Source organism: Daldinia childiae, assembly GCF_008694065.1.
Source record: "Daldinia childiae strain JS-1345 chromosome Unknown Scaffold2, whole genome shotgun sequence".
In the NCBI taxonomy this organism is placed as follows: domain Eukaryota; kingdom Fungi; phylum Ascomycota; class Sordariomycetes; order Xylariales; family Hypoxylaceae; genus Daldinia; species Daldinia childiae.
This window is the reverse complement of record NW_022984643.1, coordinates 5,858,646-5,877,897: the sequence shown is the minus strand read 5'-3', so window position 1 is coordinate 5,877,897 and position 19,252 is coordinate 5,858,646. Positions and strand designations below refer to the sequence as shown.

The 19,252-nt window shown below is 46.3% G+C and overlaps 4 protein-coding genes across 4 annotated transcripts; 2 read left to right on the top strand and 2 right to left on the bottom strand.

Annotated features, from left to right (window-relative positions):
- Positions 1–2,870: 2,870 nt before the first annotated feature.
- Positions 2,871–4,156, bottom strand: GL218_02434 (Protein kinase DC2; the record flags this gene model as incomplete). The annotated part of the gene is made up of 3 exons (XM_033578953.1): positions 2,871–3,198; positions 3,253–3,886; positions 3,970–4,156. 3 exons carry the CDS (start codon positions 4,154–4,156, stop codon positions 2,871–2,873), a joined length of 1,149 nt encoding a protein of 382 aa, XP_033438722.1.
- Positions 4,157–5,829: 1,673 nt separating this feature from the next.
- On the top strand, positions 5,830–9,297 carry GL218_02433 (uncharacterized protein; the record flags this gene model as incomplete). Its single annotated transcript, XM_033578952.1, has 2 exons — positions 5,830–6,267; positions 6,334–9,297. 2 exons carry the CDS (start codon positions 5,830–5,832, stop codon positions 9,295–9,297), a joined length of 3,402 nt encoding a protein of 1,133 aa, XP_033438723.1.
- Positions 9,298–10,115: 818 nt separating this feature from the next.
- Positions 10,116–11,252, top strand: GL218_02432 (uncharacterized protein; the record flags this gene model as incomplete). The annotated part of the gene is made up of 1 exon (XM_033578951.1): positions 10,116–11,252. The coding sequence occupies one exon, from the start codon at positions 10,116–10,118 to the stop codon at positions 11,250–11,252; it is 1,137 nt and encodes a 378-aa protein (XP_033438724.1).
- Positions 11,253–13,364: 2,112 nt separating this feature from the next.
- Positions 13,365–18,017, bottom strand: GL218_02431 (Mediator of RNA polymerase II transcription subunit 12; the record flags this gene model as incomplete). The annotated part of the gene is made up of 3 exons (XM_033578950.1): positions 13,365–16,475; positions 16,527–16,731; positions 16,783–18,017. 3 exons carry the CDS (start codon positions 18,015–18,017, stop codon positions 13,365–13,367), a joined length of 4,551 nt encoding a protein of 1,516 aa, XP_033438725.1.
- Positions 18,018–19,252: the final 1,235 nt, after the last annotated feature.

Here is a 19,252-nt window from a genome sequence, read left to right as displayed (position 1 = left end):
TTAGATGCGCAAAGTCGAGTCAACAGCAGGAAGAGCCGACAAGACAACCTCAGGGACCTAGTATAGAGACTGATAATTCCGAGGCCGAGGTTTTAGCGTTTTTGGTAAACGACTCTTGAATAGGTGGTATCGACTGTTCTGCGTTAATTCAAAGCCAGAAGAGGACATTGCCGAATATGTTAGGACCTTAGAAGTGGCTATAGCTCTCGGCCTATCTAATATTGTGGAAACCCTTCTACGCAACCACACAGCTGGAATTGCTGAAACCGCCACCGCCACCCCTCCGAACTTTTCTAAACTCTTGCATATTGCACTAAAGCGAGGTCATACCGATTTGATAGATCTCTTTCTCCATGAAGTAGTTAGGAGAGATGATGCTATTTTGGAGACAGCCAGCTTCAGTCGAGTTGACTACCTACTTACTTAGAAAAACTCCTATCAGATGATATGCTTCACGATGACCATGAACGACTGGCTGAATACGCACTTCATAGAGCAGCACAGGTCGGAAGTCTCCCTGCAGTTAAGTTCTTCGATGGTTCCAACGTGGACTGGAATTGGATTGACTCTGGAGAGAGGACTATACTGCATTTCACTGCAGTCGGTGGAAACGAGAAAATTTTCAAGCACATCATTAGTCGGGGGGTTCTTGACCTCAATAGGAAAGATAAGGATGGAAAATCACCATTGATCATTGCAACCCAGTTGAACCACGCTCTATTCGTGGCAGGGCTTTGTGAACAAGGAGCTGATGTGACATTAGCTGACAAGGATGGAAGGACGGCACTCCATCATGCCATCTCCAGAGACCCTAATATAATAGGACTTCTTCTCCAGCACAATGCCAGTCCAGCCACACCCGACAAGGAAAAGAAATCGCCACTACATTTTGCCTGCCAGCTGGGCAATATTGACACCTTCAAGCCCTTGATCGGGGCATTAAATGACGAGGAATTAACCAACGTCATGGATGGAGAAAAGCCTTCCCTCCGCATCACATCAGCCGGTATTAGCTCAACTATCATTCGGTCCCTCCTAGATGAGGGTATTGATAGATCAGCTGAAGAAGATCAGAGTCAAAAACCAACCCACCCCGCTGTAGTCATGAGGTACCTAGACGAACTTGAAAGAGTTTGTCTACGCACAGAAGTTAGTTCCTCTAAGCATAAGGATTTGCTCACACATTCATTATGGAAGGGCCATTTGGTGCCTGTGTGGTTTCTTCTAGGGAAGATCGACAACGTCGACTTCATTGTTGATGGCGAGTCTCCGCTAACAGTGGCCGCCTCGAAAGGCTACAGCAGTGTTGTAGGTCGCCTTCTTAAGAAGAAAGCCGATCCCAACTTTGCCAATCAGAAAAGAGACTCTCTTCATCGAGCTGTAATAGGAGGACATGTAGATGTCGCCGGGAGCCTTCTAATTGCTCCCAATACTTCGAGGTTGAAATCTTGCGAGATGAAGAAATGCCCAAAACCGGGACGACTGTCTGTATTAGACTCTCTGGGGAGTTCACTGACATGAGTTACGCATTTCCTGGGCGCGTTGGTCATGGGGTATCAATAGGCTATCACGGCGATACTGGCTGCATGTACTGTTCTTTAGTAGTCGGTAGGATGGTTACCGAGTGCATATCGGACGACGATAAAATATATACTAGCAGAAAGTTCGCAGAAGGGAATATAATTGGTTGTGGAATTGATTGGGAGGGGAGCCATGCTTACTATACGGTTGATGGCCAAAACGTTGGTGAGTATATCAAATCACCTCGTTAGTCAATACTTGGCTGAAGTTAATACTGACCATGATTATTTATCGCAGGAGCTCACCACTACGGCCTAGCTTTCTTTACTAAAAAATGTATCCTGTCATCTCCATACACAATACAGCTAGCAAGGTACGAGTCAACTTTGGCGAGAAAATGGACGAAGGGAAATGTAATTTCAAATATCCACTTTCCATGGGAAAAGGAAAGGGAAAGGGAAAGGAGTGATATGTACCTAAACTGCGACCAATGACGCCGTTGGTTTGAACTCGAAATACTAGATAGATTCTCGGTGTGGCTTGACGATATAAAGTGATGAGTTTCTCTTTCCTAGTCCGTTGCCTTCGATTTAGTAGCTTTAGTACTTTCAGCCGCATGTTTTGGCTATAGACGGGCATTGCTATTACATCAATATATTATCGGAAATATTCATGGGTAGCGATTTAGAATTAAACTAAACGCAACTATGTCCAATACTCTTTATATTAGCTTTGACCATTTTCTGAACTACCTATGTACCTAGGTACTTTTTAAAGGTCTCTCATTGAAATGAGCATGAATATAAATAACCCACTGTCATCTTTATATATGGCTTATATGGCAAGTAATAAATTGAAGTAGCAGATGTTTAATGTTTATACTAAGTACTTAATAATAGCTGGTGACGTGGATAAGCTTTTTATATTGTATAGTACATACGGCTAATAAACCAATTGCCCTTGGCTATTAGATCATACATCGCCTATTCATATGTTGAATGCGGTCTTAATGTCGACCTGTGCGAATAAGTAGTAAGAAATGAACACGCTGTAGTAGTATATAAGTACATGATAGCTCGCTAGGGAATAAAAACCCCGCGATACGCTAGTTTGTCCTGGATGCCATGATAAGGCCCTCAGACTACCCCTCATAATATCTTATAGTATATATGTATAGCAAACGCTACCGAGACTCCTAAAAATCATGCGAACGTAGGTCCCATAAATACATCATAATCAAATCGCTGGGAATCTCTACTTATAGTAGCCAAATGATCCCGCAAATTACGCCTTGCCTTCGTATACCCCTCGTCTAGACAGTTGGAAGATATTTCATTATCCATGATTCTTTAGAACCCTTCGAAGTAGTGGTCGTATTGACGAGACAGTTCGTCAGTGTATGGGTCCCGCTTGCCATCGTCCTCCGGGTAGATATCGAAGCACTGTGCGTCGCCCGGGTACCGTACGTTAGGCTGTATCGGGGGCCTGATTTGCCGGTGATAAAGCGCGTCCCAATCTATGCCTTCGAAGAATTGATGCTCCTTAACTTGACGAGTACCGCCGATGAGATTTCCTAATCGCCTAGAGCGATCCACAGTACAGAACGAACGGATGATGCTTTGCGCATTAGGCGAGATAGGGGGTTCAGCGGGGAAGAGCACGGGCTTCTCAATTATCCTGTCATCTTATTAGCTTTTACGAGCAATGAAACATGCGACTCCCGGTACTCACTGCTTGTAAATCTCAATAGGATTCTGATGCCAAAATGGAGGATAACCAGTGAGGAACTCGTAGATCAGAATACCCAGGGCCCACCAATCAACCGCGATGGTATGTCCCTTGTTCTGAATAACCTCGGGCGCCAAGTACTCGGGTGTACCGCAAAGAGTATAGGTCTCAACAGGTCTACTATCCCTGCTACCGAGTCTCTTCGCAAATCCAAAGTCCACCAACTTCACGTGACCCTGACCGTCCAGGAGAAGGTTTTCTGGTTTCAAGTCGCGGTATGCGACACCGCCCTGATCATCATGAAGATATTCGAGTACCAAGACGATCTCGGCAGCATAGAACTGGGCCCATTCTTCTGGAAATCGTCGATGTCTTCGTAGATAACTAAAGAGCTCGCCGCCTGGGACATAGTCGAGAAGCATGTATAAGGAGTCGTGATCAGAGAAGGTAGTGATTAATTCGGTAATAAAAGGGTGGCCAGCGACATCGCTTAGTATGCGACGCTCATCTCGGACGTGGTCTATTTGCTTTAACTTGATAACTTCGGCCTTCCGCAGGATCTTGAGAGCAAACACCTTGTCACGGTCGTCTTCTTTAGCGCCGGCAGGACGAACTAGACATACTCTAGCAAAGGTGCCTATAAGAAACTGGGTTAGCATAACAAACACGGTAAACGCTTGGCGCATCTAAAATAGCTGATATGATGGGTAGGTGTATTACCAGTTCCTAAAGTCCTCACGAGAGAAAAGTCGCTCAGCTTCAATCGTTGGTGTTGGGGTGGTACTTTTGGCTCGACGTCAGCCTCTGATTGGGAATTGTTGTTGGTGTCTGTGTTCGCGACGGGCCGCAAGCTGTGTTCCTGTATAACCCGTGGAATCAGGCCGGGTTTGGCTACCGTAGCGGCCATCTTTTTAAGATTCATCCGAGGTACTTTAGATATTCCAACTAGGTAAACGCTGCCTGTCGCAATTGGCGGATATCATCAGACGATACCCATGTCTTAGCGCAAAATATTTATAGTAGCAGCGAGGACGCCTCTGACTATGGGCCGTCGAAAGGCAATATACATGAATTGGATATATGGTGTAAGCTGGTTATTTCAGAGAGTACACATGGTGAACGTGCTGAAAAGGAGGCGGCACATGTATACCTGGTAAACTTGACGGAGGGAAAAACTTAGTTATAAGAGAGTGCTAAGATAAGATGGTGCGTGATTAGACCAGGTCAATGGTTGTCCGCCTCTTTAGCGCATTAGGTGGTAGGTGGTAGGTGGTAAGTGGTAAGTGGTAAGTGGTAATAATGGTAATAATAGCTAAAATCTATATGACGAGGATGGTGTGCTATTAAAACGGAGTTGGTTATTCTAATTATTATTATTTTTTTGGTTATTCGGTTAGGCTGGGCTGGAGTGGATGGAGCTGGACAGGCTGGATGGGTTCAAGGTAGGTAGGTTAGGTAGGTTAGGTAGGTTGGTAGGTAAGTAGTAAGCAAAATACATACATGTATGCGATCTCCAGCCTTGTAGCGATGACGTTTTCTGTAGAACAAACCCAAGCGGGGAGGGATTCCATTGTTGCAGGTGATGAAAGTGGACCAAAGTGGACCAAAGTGGACCAAAGTGGACTCCAACACTGTCTGATCTAGACCACGAAGGGAAACTACCCTTTATATTGCGTGGATGCTTGGATGCGTGGAGAGCAGCTGGAACGTGCTGCGTAGTTGCAGGACGTCGCGCCCACGCATTTCAACCAATCACCTTTACCCTTCTACTTGATCATACGGACCATATCGAAGCTTTGAGACACAAACATGCGCATTTGAGAATTAGACCGTGCTCAAGGAAAAACATATGTATTAAGTACCTGGCTATCAATAATAAGCCAATTGTAATATAGTTGATTTAGACAAGTTATTGGTAAAAGTATTAATTATATCTAGGTATGTACTATGTAGGTAGGTAACAACGTGATGCGACAAGTTAAAAGGTTGAAGAAATAGGATCCGGGTTTAGCCGTGTTTAGTGGTCGTTATGACGAATGTCTCGATGGGAAAGCCAGCGGGATATCGGGGAATTCCAATAGGTAGCTAAATGGGCTTGAGATGATGTAGGTTGACCTCAATCTCAATGTACGTACTTTAGCTCAGGTACCAAAGTACCCCCACTTCAAGGGGTTTCAAAATGGATATTAGAAGGTACCTCATTACCTAAAGGTAGGTACCTAGGTAGGTTAGGTAAGGTACACTAGAGCTTCAGCCACAATATAATGGTCATTTTTACCGGGAGAGGCTGAAAACCCGGCCAGAGCGGCACACCTTAGTAACTAACCTTACAGTGTCTGTCCCTGAACCTGTAGCGACCCCACGGAGGAACATCTCTCCTTACAACAACCTACACACTTACATACGATAACGGCTGATATAACATCTAGCATTTTCACGACGAGTACGACTGCTACTTTTCCATTTTCTGCATAAGTTCCATCTCCCTGGCCTATTTAGCGTTATTGCTCCTCCGAACTTCATTAGAAATGAATTAAGTTACAAATACATGGACTTGACTCTGCTGGAAGGTCTTGAACCATGTTTAATAACCTCAGCAGCTTTGTGCAGAAGGCTCAGTCGGCTGCTCAGCAGCTGATTGATCCTATGCAAGGACTGAATCTGACCAACTCAGATAGACATCCCTCCAAAGCTTCTCTATTCCAAAATCAGTTCCGACTTCCCAGCTCCCAGACGCCCCTGTACGAGATACCCGCCGAGCTTACTATACCACCTTCGAACGTCACCCAAGGTGATAAAGAACGTGACCGGGGTTGGCACTATGTCGGCAAGCTGCACCTTTCCGAGTTCTATATTTGTTTTTCGACTACCCCGACTAGTTTTTCACAAGGCGCTAGCCCCTCGAGTGCCGCCGCATTCACTGGCCAGACACATGGTGCCGGGCCTAGTGGGAATGGATTTACTTTCCCTCTCTGCGCTATCAGAAAGGTCGAGCGCCTAAATACCCAGAACCTTCAGGTACGACAACATTCCTCTTCACTTACAGCTACTGTATCAACTCAAGCTAACCTTAGAGGACTCTAGTTTGCTCTCGCCATCACCACGTGGAACGGTATAACACAAGAATCGGTAAAGGATAGAGATGCGCAAAAAGACAAGAAGGATTTCAGAGAGCAGAGGATCACTATACAGCTTGCCGGATCCCGTCCGGCATGTGAAAGATTTTGTGACGGCCTCAAGAAAGGCTTAAGGAATGCAGTCGGTAGCGTCGGGAGATATAAGAAGGTTATGTCCGAATGTTATTCGGAGTACCTCCTTAGGCCAGAGGATAAAAAGAACATAAACCCGCCTGATGCTGGTTTAGGTATGGTATTTCGATATCCTGGCGACCCGAAGAAGCTTAGGGATCGGGCAAAGATGAGGTTATGGGCCGAGTATCTTCGCGATAATGGTCGGAATGCGACCCTAATTCGTCAGCCCACATTTCATAAACTTATTAGAGTCGGTCTCCCAAACCGACTCCGAGGTGAGATCTGGGAGTTAACGTCCGGATCTTTATATCTACGACTCGAAAATCCGACCCTATACGTGGACACACTCGCAAAGTTCGAAGGGAAAGAGTCGTTGGCTATAGATGAAATAGAAAAAGACTTAAACCGAAGTCTCCCCGAATACCCGGGATTCCAGAGCGAAGACGGGATCAACCGCCTGCGACGAGTTCTCACAGCATACAGCTGGGTTAACACCGACGTCGGGTACTGCCAGGCCATGAATATTGTCGTGGCCGCTTTGTTGATTTACATGTCCGAGACTCAAGCATTCTTCCTCCTTTCAGCATTGTGCGATAGGCTAGTTCCCGGGTATTACTCCTCTACCATGTATGGTACGCTCTTGGATCAGAAGGTATTTGAAGCCCTTGTGGAAAAAACGATGCCAATTCTGTGGGAGCATCTCGTTAAGAGCGATGTACAACTCTCCGTCGTTTCTCTTCCCTGGTTCCTCTCTCTGTATATCAACTCGATGCCCCTGGTTTTTGCATTTAGGGTTCTAGATGTTTTCTTTGTCGAGGGGCCTAAGGTATTATTCCAAGTCGGACTAGCTATTCTAAGGATCAACGGCGAAGAATTATTAGACGCTACGGACGATGGTGCTTTCATATCTGTTCTAAAGTCATATTTCTCGCGCCTCGATGAATCCGCACATCCCAAATCAGAAAACCCAAAGCTACGAGCTATTAACAGGTTCCAAGAATTGATGGTAGTAGCTTTTAAAGAGTTCTCGGGCGTTACTCATAGCACTATTCAGGATTTACGATTAAAGAACAAGGATGCGGTTCTCAATAATATTGAGAATTTCGCTAAGCGTACTGCTATTCGAAATCTTGGACCCGACAGTAAATTGCTGAGCCCCGACGAACTAGGAGCCCTATATGACAGATTTTACGGGATCTTGTACGAACGACAACAGCGAGATCACATCATCCAAGAACAACTAGCTCGAGCTAAAGCCAGCAGAGCCAGAGCCGGCGACGCATTCCCAGAACATCGCGACCACGGCATCGAGAAAGGTCGAGTCGGCTTGGGTCCCAGTACTAGCTTAATGGATTACGATGCGTTCCGGGAATTCTTAGCGAGCGTGTCTAAATGGGCCATCTCTGATGCTCCAGCCTCGCCTAGGCGCGACGTGTCCGAGAAAGACCGTGGTTCATACTTTGGCAGTTTTAGGCGGTCCGAACCTAACTTGCTTTCACCGTGGGGCGGAGGCCCCGAGCCGACTGATCATGAGTTCATGCAGAGATTGTTCCGAAGATGGGATGTGGATTCCAGCTCGACGTTAACGTTGCAAAATGTCGTGACGGGCTTCGCACATATCAAGGGGAAGCGTGATATCATGGGCACAATCACATACTTTTTTGAGCTCTATGATGATGACGGCGATGGAAGAGTCGATCGAGAAGGCATACTCCGAATATCAGAAGCGCTCTTGTTCCTCTCGCGTCGTGGCCTCGAAGGATCATTAAGTCATTCTGCGACGACCCCGGCTCCAAATGGGCTAAGTGAATCTAGCAGTGGCTCATTGAGCCCACCAATCGGGGGTACTATTAATGAACGATTTTTGGGAAGCGTGAGCGCTTTCATTCGGCGCTGTTTTGAATACGCAGATCCTGATCATCCAAATAACCAAATCACAAATACAGGAAAATCATTCTCCAATATCGAGGAGCCAGTAGGCGATAACAATAGTGCATTTGCTATTGGTGATGATGAAGACGAAGACGAGGAAGATTTACTTGCTTTTGAGGGTCCAACAGACAGTCCCAAACCTGCGAAGAAGAAGCCTGACCTAGGAGAGACAATTCCATCGGCTTTAGGTAAGCCAGATACCGACAACGAGGCCAGACGTGCGGTATCCAAAGCCCAGTCCGAGAAAGCCAACGCAGCCCTAGATCCTTCAAATCCGCTACATATAACTTTACCAACGTTCCGAATGGTAGTGCTTGCAGACGAGCTACTGGAACAGTTCTTCGAATCGTCATTTCCTACCTCATTACATCTCATTGATGGCTTGGCGTCTACCAGCCAGTCTACTTCGTCTCTAACCACGTTTTCTAATATAAGCTTCGGACGTTCTCCTGGTGTACCACCTCCTGTTCCACAGGTAGGCATGGCAGGTGCTGGCCGTAGTCTACGTGGCGTTCTAGACAATATTGTCACGGATGCATCACGTGTTGCCGCTGAAGTTCGCCGGCGTATGGAAGAAGCACAGCGCGAATTGGAGAAGAACGCGGTACCTGGACAGAAAGACGAAGAGGAGGAAGAGGAGGAGGATGTTCAAGGCCTACGCCCGACTGGATATGGTGGAGATCCCGAGCGTAGGAGCGTCAGATCATCCGATAGAGATCTATTGGATGGAGCGGATGCTGGAGCTGGAGCGGCGAAGAACCCAGAAGGGCAAAGCCAGTTGAATGTTGATGCTAATAGTACGCAAGAAGGGAGACCAAGAACCTCCAGTTCAACAACACAGAGAATTGTGGAGTTTGAGGGTTGAAATGCATGTAGAGGTTAGCACAGGGTCATGAGGGAGTTAGGGTATCGGTCTGGAACATGATTGAAGGTCTTGGCGTCGTTTCTGCTGCTTTGTTCGCAAGGTGTATGTACAACTGAATGCCACTATACCAGGGACTGTAATTCAATTCAATTCAATGAATCAACAAATTGATCGGGCTGAAACATTGTGCTATAAAGAATTTAGGGAGACTTCCCTTCAATGCCCGGGAATCCAGGTTTTTGGACGTAAACTAAACATTACCTAATTATTAATCTTGACTGTTGAAGGAATTATCAATATTGATATTAGATGAGCCAGAGGTGAAAGGGAAATTTTTTCTATTCATCTATTGCTTAGTCTATTCTCTATGGGAGCTATTCTATAACTCAATGCGATTGACATAGACGAGTCCACTCTTAAGGGAGGCGTATCTAAAATCGCGTCTCCCTTGAGACCGTCGTTATCTTCAACTCCAGCCTAAGGGGTTAACTCAATTCATTCCAAGGGGAGCGAGATAACTTAAGAGTAAATTACGGTGATAGATCTGAATCAATAAGGGAATGTCATGGCTGGCCAGATTCAAGTCTCCCTTTGAGTAATATAATCGAGCATTCCCCTTGGATATTTACATTATCCTAAACTGGAAATGCTGGGTGGGATGATATATTCAAATACTTCCAAATTCGCCCGTCCAGTCGACTTTTTTGCTCGGCATCCTCCTACTACACTAATACTATCTTTCTAGTAATCTACCGACGTTCATTTATAATAATTTCACCTGAAGTAATACTTGTTTATATAAAACATACACATCCACGATGGGGTTATCGATTCAGGTCAGAACCGCCGTTGCGACCAGCTTGCTGGTATTATCGGCTCAGGTCAACTCAGTTTCGGCATCTCCCACTTCCACTTCGACTGTTTCCTTGATGAGGTCGTCTCCTGCCTCTTCCTCGGCTATCCCGGGCGTTACCAATTCAAACACCCCTATCGTGCTCGCCGTCGTGCCGGTCCGTGACTCTATCAGTCGCAGAGACACTGAGCATAAACACCCTAAACACTACGACTCCGACAAAGGACACCACGACTTTGATAAGGAACATCATCACTCTGACAAGAAGCACCACCATTCTGACAAGGAACACCACGACTCGGATAAGAAACACCACGACTCTGACAAGGGACACCATGACTCTGACAAGAAGGACCACCACCACGACAAGGGACACTCTGACAAAAAACATCACCACGACAAGGGATTCGTGGGCACTGCGCCCGCTAACCCACTTAGCTGTGCAGAAGCAACTACCTTCGATCTAACGGACGGGTTGATCAGCAGCGGCGGGGAGTACCTTGCAAAAGCCGGAGACGTCCTGTACGAGCCATTTACAACATCTTCAAAGCACGGGGTTTCCGCAGCCGGCAAGTTCGGCGTTGAAGACGGGTATCTACGCTGGTACGACGACGGGTTCTACGGCGGGCGGGCCCGTTACTGCCAGATGCCGGGCTCGGGACAGGTGTACGTCACGTACCACATCGACAGCACCTGGCCCGCGGGTTGCAAGGAGGTCGACCTTGCAGTGAAACCGCAGTCGTGGTGCCAAGACGGATACAAGTACAAACACGACGACGGCGATAAATATAAGACCAAGACTAAGGATGATGATCATTATGACACTGACTACCCAACGAGCTATACGACGAGCTCTGAATATCCCGTCCATACGGACTATGAGACTAGTTCCTACTACGTGACCCCGACGAGCTATGAAGCGCACAGCAGTTACAAGACTCCTACCAGCCGCGCAACACCTACTTATCCCACCGGCAGCGTCCAGACCCCCACGTCTGAGGGCATCTACCCGACGTACGCCAGCCCAACCGGCCAGATCTGCGTCGAGACGCCGTTGTCTTGGGTCCTCGGCAGCCACACCTTCATCCGGGACGAGCTATGAAGGAAGAAAGAGATCGTAATTACCTTTACGTATGTCTTATATTACTTCCACTACTACTACGTATAGCAATACACGAATGCTGGTTCACTATCGGCCGGGTATAACAAGTAATAACGGCGGGAAGGGCGAGAAGGAGAGGCGGTAAAACAAGATACGAAGAAAATGGGGAAAGGGGGTTTCGATTTATATTTCTTGTTTACACATATGTTAATTGTCTTTATACTGTAATTTTATAGTTATTGATTTATGTTAGTCACAAGGCATCCCAAGTTACCTACAACCTGTATTATTACAACGGTCTGAATGAATTACACAATCTAAATATCGTAATTTCATGCTTGACAGACTAAGACGTTGTAAATATAGTGAAATAGAAAACAGGCCAAATCCATCTTGTCCAAATATACCTATCCATTGCAGAAACTCGCTAGTCGGTATATCATGTTAATTTCGACTTCGCTTCTCATGTTCCCTTTGGTCAGATAAATCTTGGATACTCCTTTACGCCCATGAAAACTCGCGGTCTTCTCGGCCTCTTAAACTCATATTGCACACCTCTTATGCATGAGAACTTAGTAGTGGCAAATGAATACCCATGATTCTCGATCATTTTTTGTATATATAGTCATACTATTATTGACAAATATTTCCTCCATTATAATAAGCCCCAGGTCTTCTATCCGATAAGCACATATTTATATCAAAAAATAAATATCATCATATAATACCACTGTGAGCACCAAGCCCCTAATCAAACTAGATATGGCACGAGCCTCTAAAGTTCGAATAATATTTACTTGACACGTTTTGATAGCAAAGAAAAATATATAATATATGGCTTGAAGCAGGGGGCTTATGATATGGATAGTAACTGGACTTAAGTAGGTATTTATACTAAAGACTCTAGAAACACGCAAGTTTAGAGCCATTCAGTTTATATACTTTACATTAAAGATATTAGTAGATGAGGTATGCAATAACTTTAAGCCGATGGAAATGATACTGTATATAGACGGCCTGGTCTTTTCTTTCTTTTTCTCGTGGTAAACTGATCATAAACGATAAGTTTGTATTGGTTCCTTATATACAAAAAGTATTATAAGAGATATTAGAGTAGTTAAGTAATTATAGTAATGGCTATAACTCTCCTCCCTGTGAACTATCTGTAATAATACTTTTCTATGGCCTCGGTAATCATCCATTAGGTATCCCGATACTCCTCTCTCAGTCGACCCATCATCTATTTTTCCTCCTCGGGCCACCTTGACGTTTGCTTGACACTTATCCTTAATTCCCCTTTTATCGGAGTTCAATAAAGTGGAAGGCACACCTAAGGATTGTATCATGTATGACCTGTCGTTGACACCCAAGGAGCAAGACAAAGCGATGGAGTTAATTTATAGTATTTAACATGGCAAACTTTCTAATCACAATAATCACCGGCAACGCGATGAACGATAAAGCTATTTAAATGAAGTCTCGTGTTTCTTTATCTTGCTGCTTTACAACACCTGTTCTCTCATCACCTCTCATCTCCCCTACAACCAATTCTATACAGCCAGTCCACTCCGCTTTCCCCCAAATAAACACGACCAGTATAGCCGATAACCTAACCCCAATCCCGAACCGGAAACCCAACCATGAACCCGATGTCCCTGGAAAAATTTGGAAAAAGCGTCCTGTCCTAATGCTTCTTTCTTCGCAAATCCTGCCCAGGTATCATCATATAACGCACACGACACGCGCGGGCAGGCGCGCGCCAAGATAGAGAGATAAGAGATGAAGACCCCGGCTCAGCAAATGCATGACAGTCATAAATGCCGTGAGACTCCCCAAGTTAAGACTAAGAGACCCTATGAGGACAAAGGAAAAACAAGCAGTAGTGGTAGCCAAAAGAAGCTCGGGATATACCCCGTCTAATCTTGCGGGATAGGTCGTGCGTCTTTTGATGGATAAGACGACGACTCCGACTATTGAAGTGAAAACCCCTATCTTCAAGGTTCTCGATAGGCCATCCGGCCTCTCCATAACAAATTCTAATCCGTATCGATACAAGCCAGAAGACATTAAAAATAAGGTTGTTGAGCGTATAAGCTCCCCCAGAAGAGCGGGTTACTTTATCTTCCTGGAGTCGAACAGCGTCAAGCTTAGACTCGTATCGTTCTCGCCTACGACAGGAGTGGGTTCGTTGAGGATTTCCCACCTCCTGAATACAAAGGGAGTTAGCTTCTCTGGTATCATATTCATCCCCATCGCCATTGCCCTCCTTTCTTGGATTCCCTGGGGCGGCTTCTCGCGATGGGCTAACATTAGGGTTTCAGCCGGGTTCGGAGCGAAGCTGAATAGATATCTGATCCTAGGATCAGCCGTGGCATCTTTCACTGCCCGTACGCATAATAAGCGCGCCTCTTCGGGTAAATTATCGGCTAGCACGAGCGCGATGTCGAAGGCTTTTTGACCGAGATTGGAGGATAGGTGGTTATCGAGCTCCTGGATGAGACCTGCGAGGATGACTAAAGCACGGCCACGAATTTCACCGCCAGAGATCCGTGATGCATCCAATGCGCTGGCGGATGGTGAGGTGAAAAGAGTCAGGTAAGATAATATAAGAGGCAGCCAGCGCGAGAGCACAGCGGCTTGAAGTGAAGCGTACTCGCCAGTTCTTGAGGATAGGATATCCCACAAGTCTGCAAGTTTGTCCACTAGAGCGCTAGAAAACTGGAACACTTTTGATCCCGACCCGCCACGGAATATGGAATCGATGACCGTCAAGAGATTCTCCGCCATGCAGATATCCCTATCAAAAGTGGCGTCTCCGGGAGGATTCTTAAGAGATGGAATGATATCTAGCAAGCGCGACTCTGCTCGGTTTCTCATGTGTTGCGTAATATCAGGACTAAGAGAAGGGAGCATGCCTGTCCACATGATATTGTTAGCGTCGATGGCATTGTCAAGTGCTTTCGACAATAGTTCAAATTGCGATTGGGTTCTCTCCGATGCCTCAGTTGATCCTAATTCATCAACTGCAAGATTTAGAGAAAGTTTGACCTGGCAAAAAGGCAGCGTAAATTCATTTGCCAATTCTAAAACTTGCTCAAATGATTTTTGGCCACCACCACTATGAGGTACTAGCAACTTCGTAGTCCAGGTTTCGATAAGTGCCGCTAATTTGGGATCGGGACTTTTTAACGAAACCATTTGGCTAGCAGCATTTGGATCGACAAGTACTAAAGATCGGAGGACTTCTAGTACCTTAGCCTCGAACTGCTTATTATCTAACGGTTGAGGAATCGACGTGTGTTGATTAAGGGAGGTCGAATACTCGGCCAGCGCCCCGCGGACCAACGGCATCAACTCCCTAGCATGCTCACGTCTAGCGTGGTCCTGGACGATACGGAAGCGATAGCAATCCTCCGAAGTCATCATAGGACTCGGACTGCATGGCATGACTAACATTTGCAATACCTCCTGCATGTAGACGGAAGCAGACCCGATGGCGTTCGGCCGGGACTGGGTAGTTTGATCTTGATTCCTAGGAGCGGTTGCGAACAATATTGCAAGAGGTAAACAGCCTGAGCTCATTAGAGGTGGAAATAACTGATCGATATGTGGCCTGTTCGTTAACTTGCGAATGTGCTGAATCCATCCCCTCATGAGTTCGCTGAAATGTTGAATATCAAATACACGAAGTCTCGTGAGAAGGATGCAGCAAAGTCGCTGACGCTCATCTGCTTTACCCCAGTAAACTTGTAGCTTTTTGATGATTGCATAGAATAACCGCTCCATTGTCGGCCTATCAGCACTGGTGTAACTAGCAAGCTTCTCTATTTGCTCACTCAGCTCTGTTTCGGCGTCTTGAAGTTGGGTAGCCATGTTGTCAGACAACGGTGACGAAACATCTGCAGCACTGCTACGGTCTATACGTATCAGATCGTTTTGTAGTTGGGTCGCTACATCTTCCAGGCCGGGTAGATGCGGTACTAGATAAGCAAGAGAAGCTAGAAGCGGACGGGCACCGACACCTTGCTCTTCCATGATGGATTTGAGTCGCTCATAGAAAATTTGGAAGAGTGGTTTGGCTGCTCCAGTTGCGGTAAATACTGGTAAATGAAGATTGATGGTGTCGGCACAGAGTGCGAGAAGCTCTGCATTCGAGTATGCCGCTGTCAGCTTCAAGACCTCTTCGAGCATAGTATAATCTTCAGCGGCTTCGAGAAGAGTTCGAACCATCTCGAACGTGTTCTTGGGTAGTTCAACACCGCCTTTGCTCGATTGTGAATTCTGGATGACGTTGCTAATGAAATCGCTACTGAGCCACGAGGAAATAGTCGTCTTTAGAGATCGACTACTTAACTTGATCCGCTTCGATAGCTTGTCTAGACTCATGGGCATCTTCTGTAGGAGCGGATCCCCGGGTCCCAGTGGAACGGAGAGCGTACTTTTGATGCAACTGATAGCCATTGCCATATCCTGGGCTTCATCATCAATCGAATACGACGCCCTTCGTAATAAAGTTGCCCTCACATTTTTCATGGACTCGTTTAGAGAATGGAGTGGAATTTCGACAAGTAGCCTCGTGAAACATGGCCCGTCACGTGCTGCTTCGAAGGGAAAAGAAAGTCCACCGCGGGATATAAGCCATTGGATATACTGAGGAACTGAGAAGTGGCCAGATCGAACGAGTTCCGACACGAGATGATATACAAGCTGCTTTCGGGCAGTTTCTTCAAGCGAGTCGGTATCCAGAAAGTCCAGTACGGCTCTAGTGACATCGACATCCAATGCAGACGACGAACGCAGAAGCGTTGTGGCAATGTACACTTTCGCAACCCCAGGCCGATGCAGCGAGGTGGACCATTCAAGAATAGTTCTGACTATCGGCAACTTGTTATCGCTCGTTTTCCAAAGCTGCTTTGGAATATCCGTGTCGAGAGGTGTTCGATGTATGCTGTCAAGTAGCTGTACTACTATGCTGCGGAGAGCAGGTTGCGATTTGGCATTGGAACTAGTTAAATAGTCATTACGCAAATCGATTGATTTGAATGCTCTCGATCTGGCTTCGTTGTTACCAGATCTAGGGGGCTCGGCTACAGAGTCGCGAAACTTGTACCAAGCCCCAGGATTAATAAAATTCTCCGGGCAAATAAGGAGTAGAGACTCTACCAGCGACTGTAATCGTGTGGCAAGAGGCAGTAAAATATCGCGATCGGGATGATGATAGATCTGCTCATTGGGTTAATTGACTGAGGCTAAGAGATGTTGCTGGGGGCATACAGAAGAGTGATGAGACAGAATGGCGCTGACTAAACGTCGTCCATGTCTCCTTAATTTGAGAAGATCTTTCCAGTATATTTGTATGATTAAAAGCCACATGGGGAGCTTGGCCTGGTTACTATTTTCCAAGCCAGAGACCAGCCAGTCCATATAATGGTCGCGGTCTAAAAGATGTTCAGCGTAAAGATGAGTAGCCAGGCGAATGCTACAAGCGGTTAGCAAAAATATCAATCTACAAGGTAGCACCGTCACTTACGCATATGTAACTTTGGCCTTCCAATCATCTTCACTGAAAGCATTACAGATGGCCTCGACGAACTGTTCGACAAACACGGTCCAGTCTCTAATCCATTTGGCTTCTCCGCCCATAACAAAGATGCCATTTGCCCCCTTTCTCTTGAAGGCTCGTATCTCGTTTGCGCCGACACATTTTGCAAGCCAAACAGCACGTTCTGTGGGAACGTTCTTATTTAAGCACTGCTCAAGCAAGACCTTCCCGCGAATACCGTGGGGGATAGTTCGACTCAAACGTCTGAGGGAGATAGCTGGGTTAGCAAGGTCCTTGAGCCATATCTCTCTTTTCGTGTCGGTTAGCGTAACTCGAGGCGGGGGTTTGAAGGTAGAAGCCGAAGTGATCTGGCCATTATGTCTTCTCTGATTGAGGATGCTGGTAAAAACGGTAGATAATGTGTGAAGGCCAGTTTTATGTTTCAGCGCAGGAAACAATGAAGCCTTGGCCGACGCAGGCTCCTGCGTAGATTGCGCCGGTGCCTTGTCGAAATATCCATGCCTAATAATATTATCAGAAAACTGATCCTCAGGGTGTGATCCATTCCAACGATAGAAATCGGCGACTCCTGTACATGGGTCAGTACACGCACGAGCGGGCACATCCTTAGTTCTAGTTTTACCGGTGGACTCCGACTTGCCCGTGTTGGGGTACCGAGCAGCAATCGACGGTGGATCGAGAACGAAGGGCTTCGGTCGGGCGTCCTTCTTAGGAGGCGTACTGATACTTGAAGGTTCCGACCGTTTAACAGGCACAACGAATCGGATTCGACGAGGCGGCATGGGCAGGGGAACCGAATCATCATCAGCCGTTTGGCATCTCGACGTTCGAGGAGTTAGATCGCCAGCATCAGATGCATCATTCATCGACATCATCCGCGACGGGGTAAAGACCTTGTTGGCAGATAGGGTATCCAAGTTTTGCGGGGATTCGCTGAAGCCGGGATGCTCGATGCCATCATTGGCGAGCTCGAGCTTGAGCCTCGAGCCTCCCCTTCTTGGGAGTGTATTAAATCTATTCTGTGCGACATCGCCCGCATCGATAGATTGCTCATGAAAACTCTCTGATTTCCGTATAGGGGACGGGGGTAAATATTGTTGCGAGAGGGTTCGCTGGTGAGTAGGGGACTGCGACAACCCCGAGCCGCTTAATGTTCTCTGAGGCTGTCGCTGAGGGACGGCCATAGGGGGCCTGGAGGTCATCGCGGGCGAGCGATGCGTTGATGCGCCATGTCTTCACGTAGTCGAAATGAGCGTTACGTACGCGGTGGAATTATGGATTGTAGATTGCAGATTGTGGATTGCGTGTTGCGTATTGCGTATTTCGGATTGATGATTGCGGATTGGAGGAAAGCGAATTCGAGTCTAGGGATGCGATACAACGAGGCTTAGATGCAATCGACGATACCTCGGAGGAGGCCAGTATGAATAGAAGCGAGGCCAACAGAAGGAAAACAAACAAGTCAAACGAAGCCTCGTGTGTATAACAGAATTTAACATGTGTGTGTTGTATAGATGTGGTAAGATGTTGTTAAGCTAAAAAAGAGGGTGTTTCTATGATTACACACACACAGTTTCCGCCTCACACGTCCGTAGCGGCGATACGGTGGTAGCGGCAAAGGTAAATCGGGGGTTGCGGTAAGAATGCGTAGTGGCCCAAAGACTGGTACATAGCAGCAACCCAGGTAACCAAAAGGTACCTTGGGTACCTAAGGTAAACCGGTGGCCAGTAACCAGTAACCAGCCAGTAACTATTGACCGCATCTGGGAATCTGAACCAGTGAGAGCTAGAAGAAGGCATGTAAGTGGGTCCTAGGGCGGGTTCTCAATAGACTTTTAGGTCTGGTAGGTACTAAGGTATACTACTACTTGAATTCTGGTTTGGCATGATCTGCGTGGCAGGGGGTGGAGATCAAATGGATGGGATCGGAAGCGCGGGAAAATATGCGAACTGACACCATCGCACTTGCGCTTCTGCTTCCTAAGCTTTTACATAGTACCTATCTCACAATACCTATCTCCTTCCGTCTACTCTTCATACCTGACTGGGTACCTACCTGAATAATACCTCATAAATATAACAAATATAAATGAAAGAACGTATTGATAATAAAAGTACCTAACCTATCTTAAGAGATATATTATGTAGATTAATTATGGCATAATTGTATTATATCTTTTACGTAGCACATACCCTCTCCACAACATATCACGGTAACAACCTAGATTCGCTAGATTCGCTAGATTCGTCGGACTGAAGCGATATTTAAAAATACCTACTCCAACGTTAGGTACATACATAAACCTATCCGAATATCATGATACAAATTGGATCAATACGATTAATAAACACTTGGCACGCTATCTCAGCTTAGCCAAGTAGTCCCTATAGCCAAGCCTCAAAACCCTTAACTTACCACTACCTAAACAATCATACT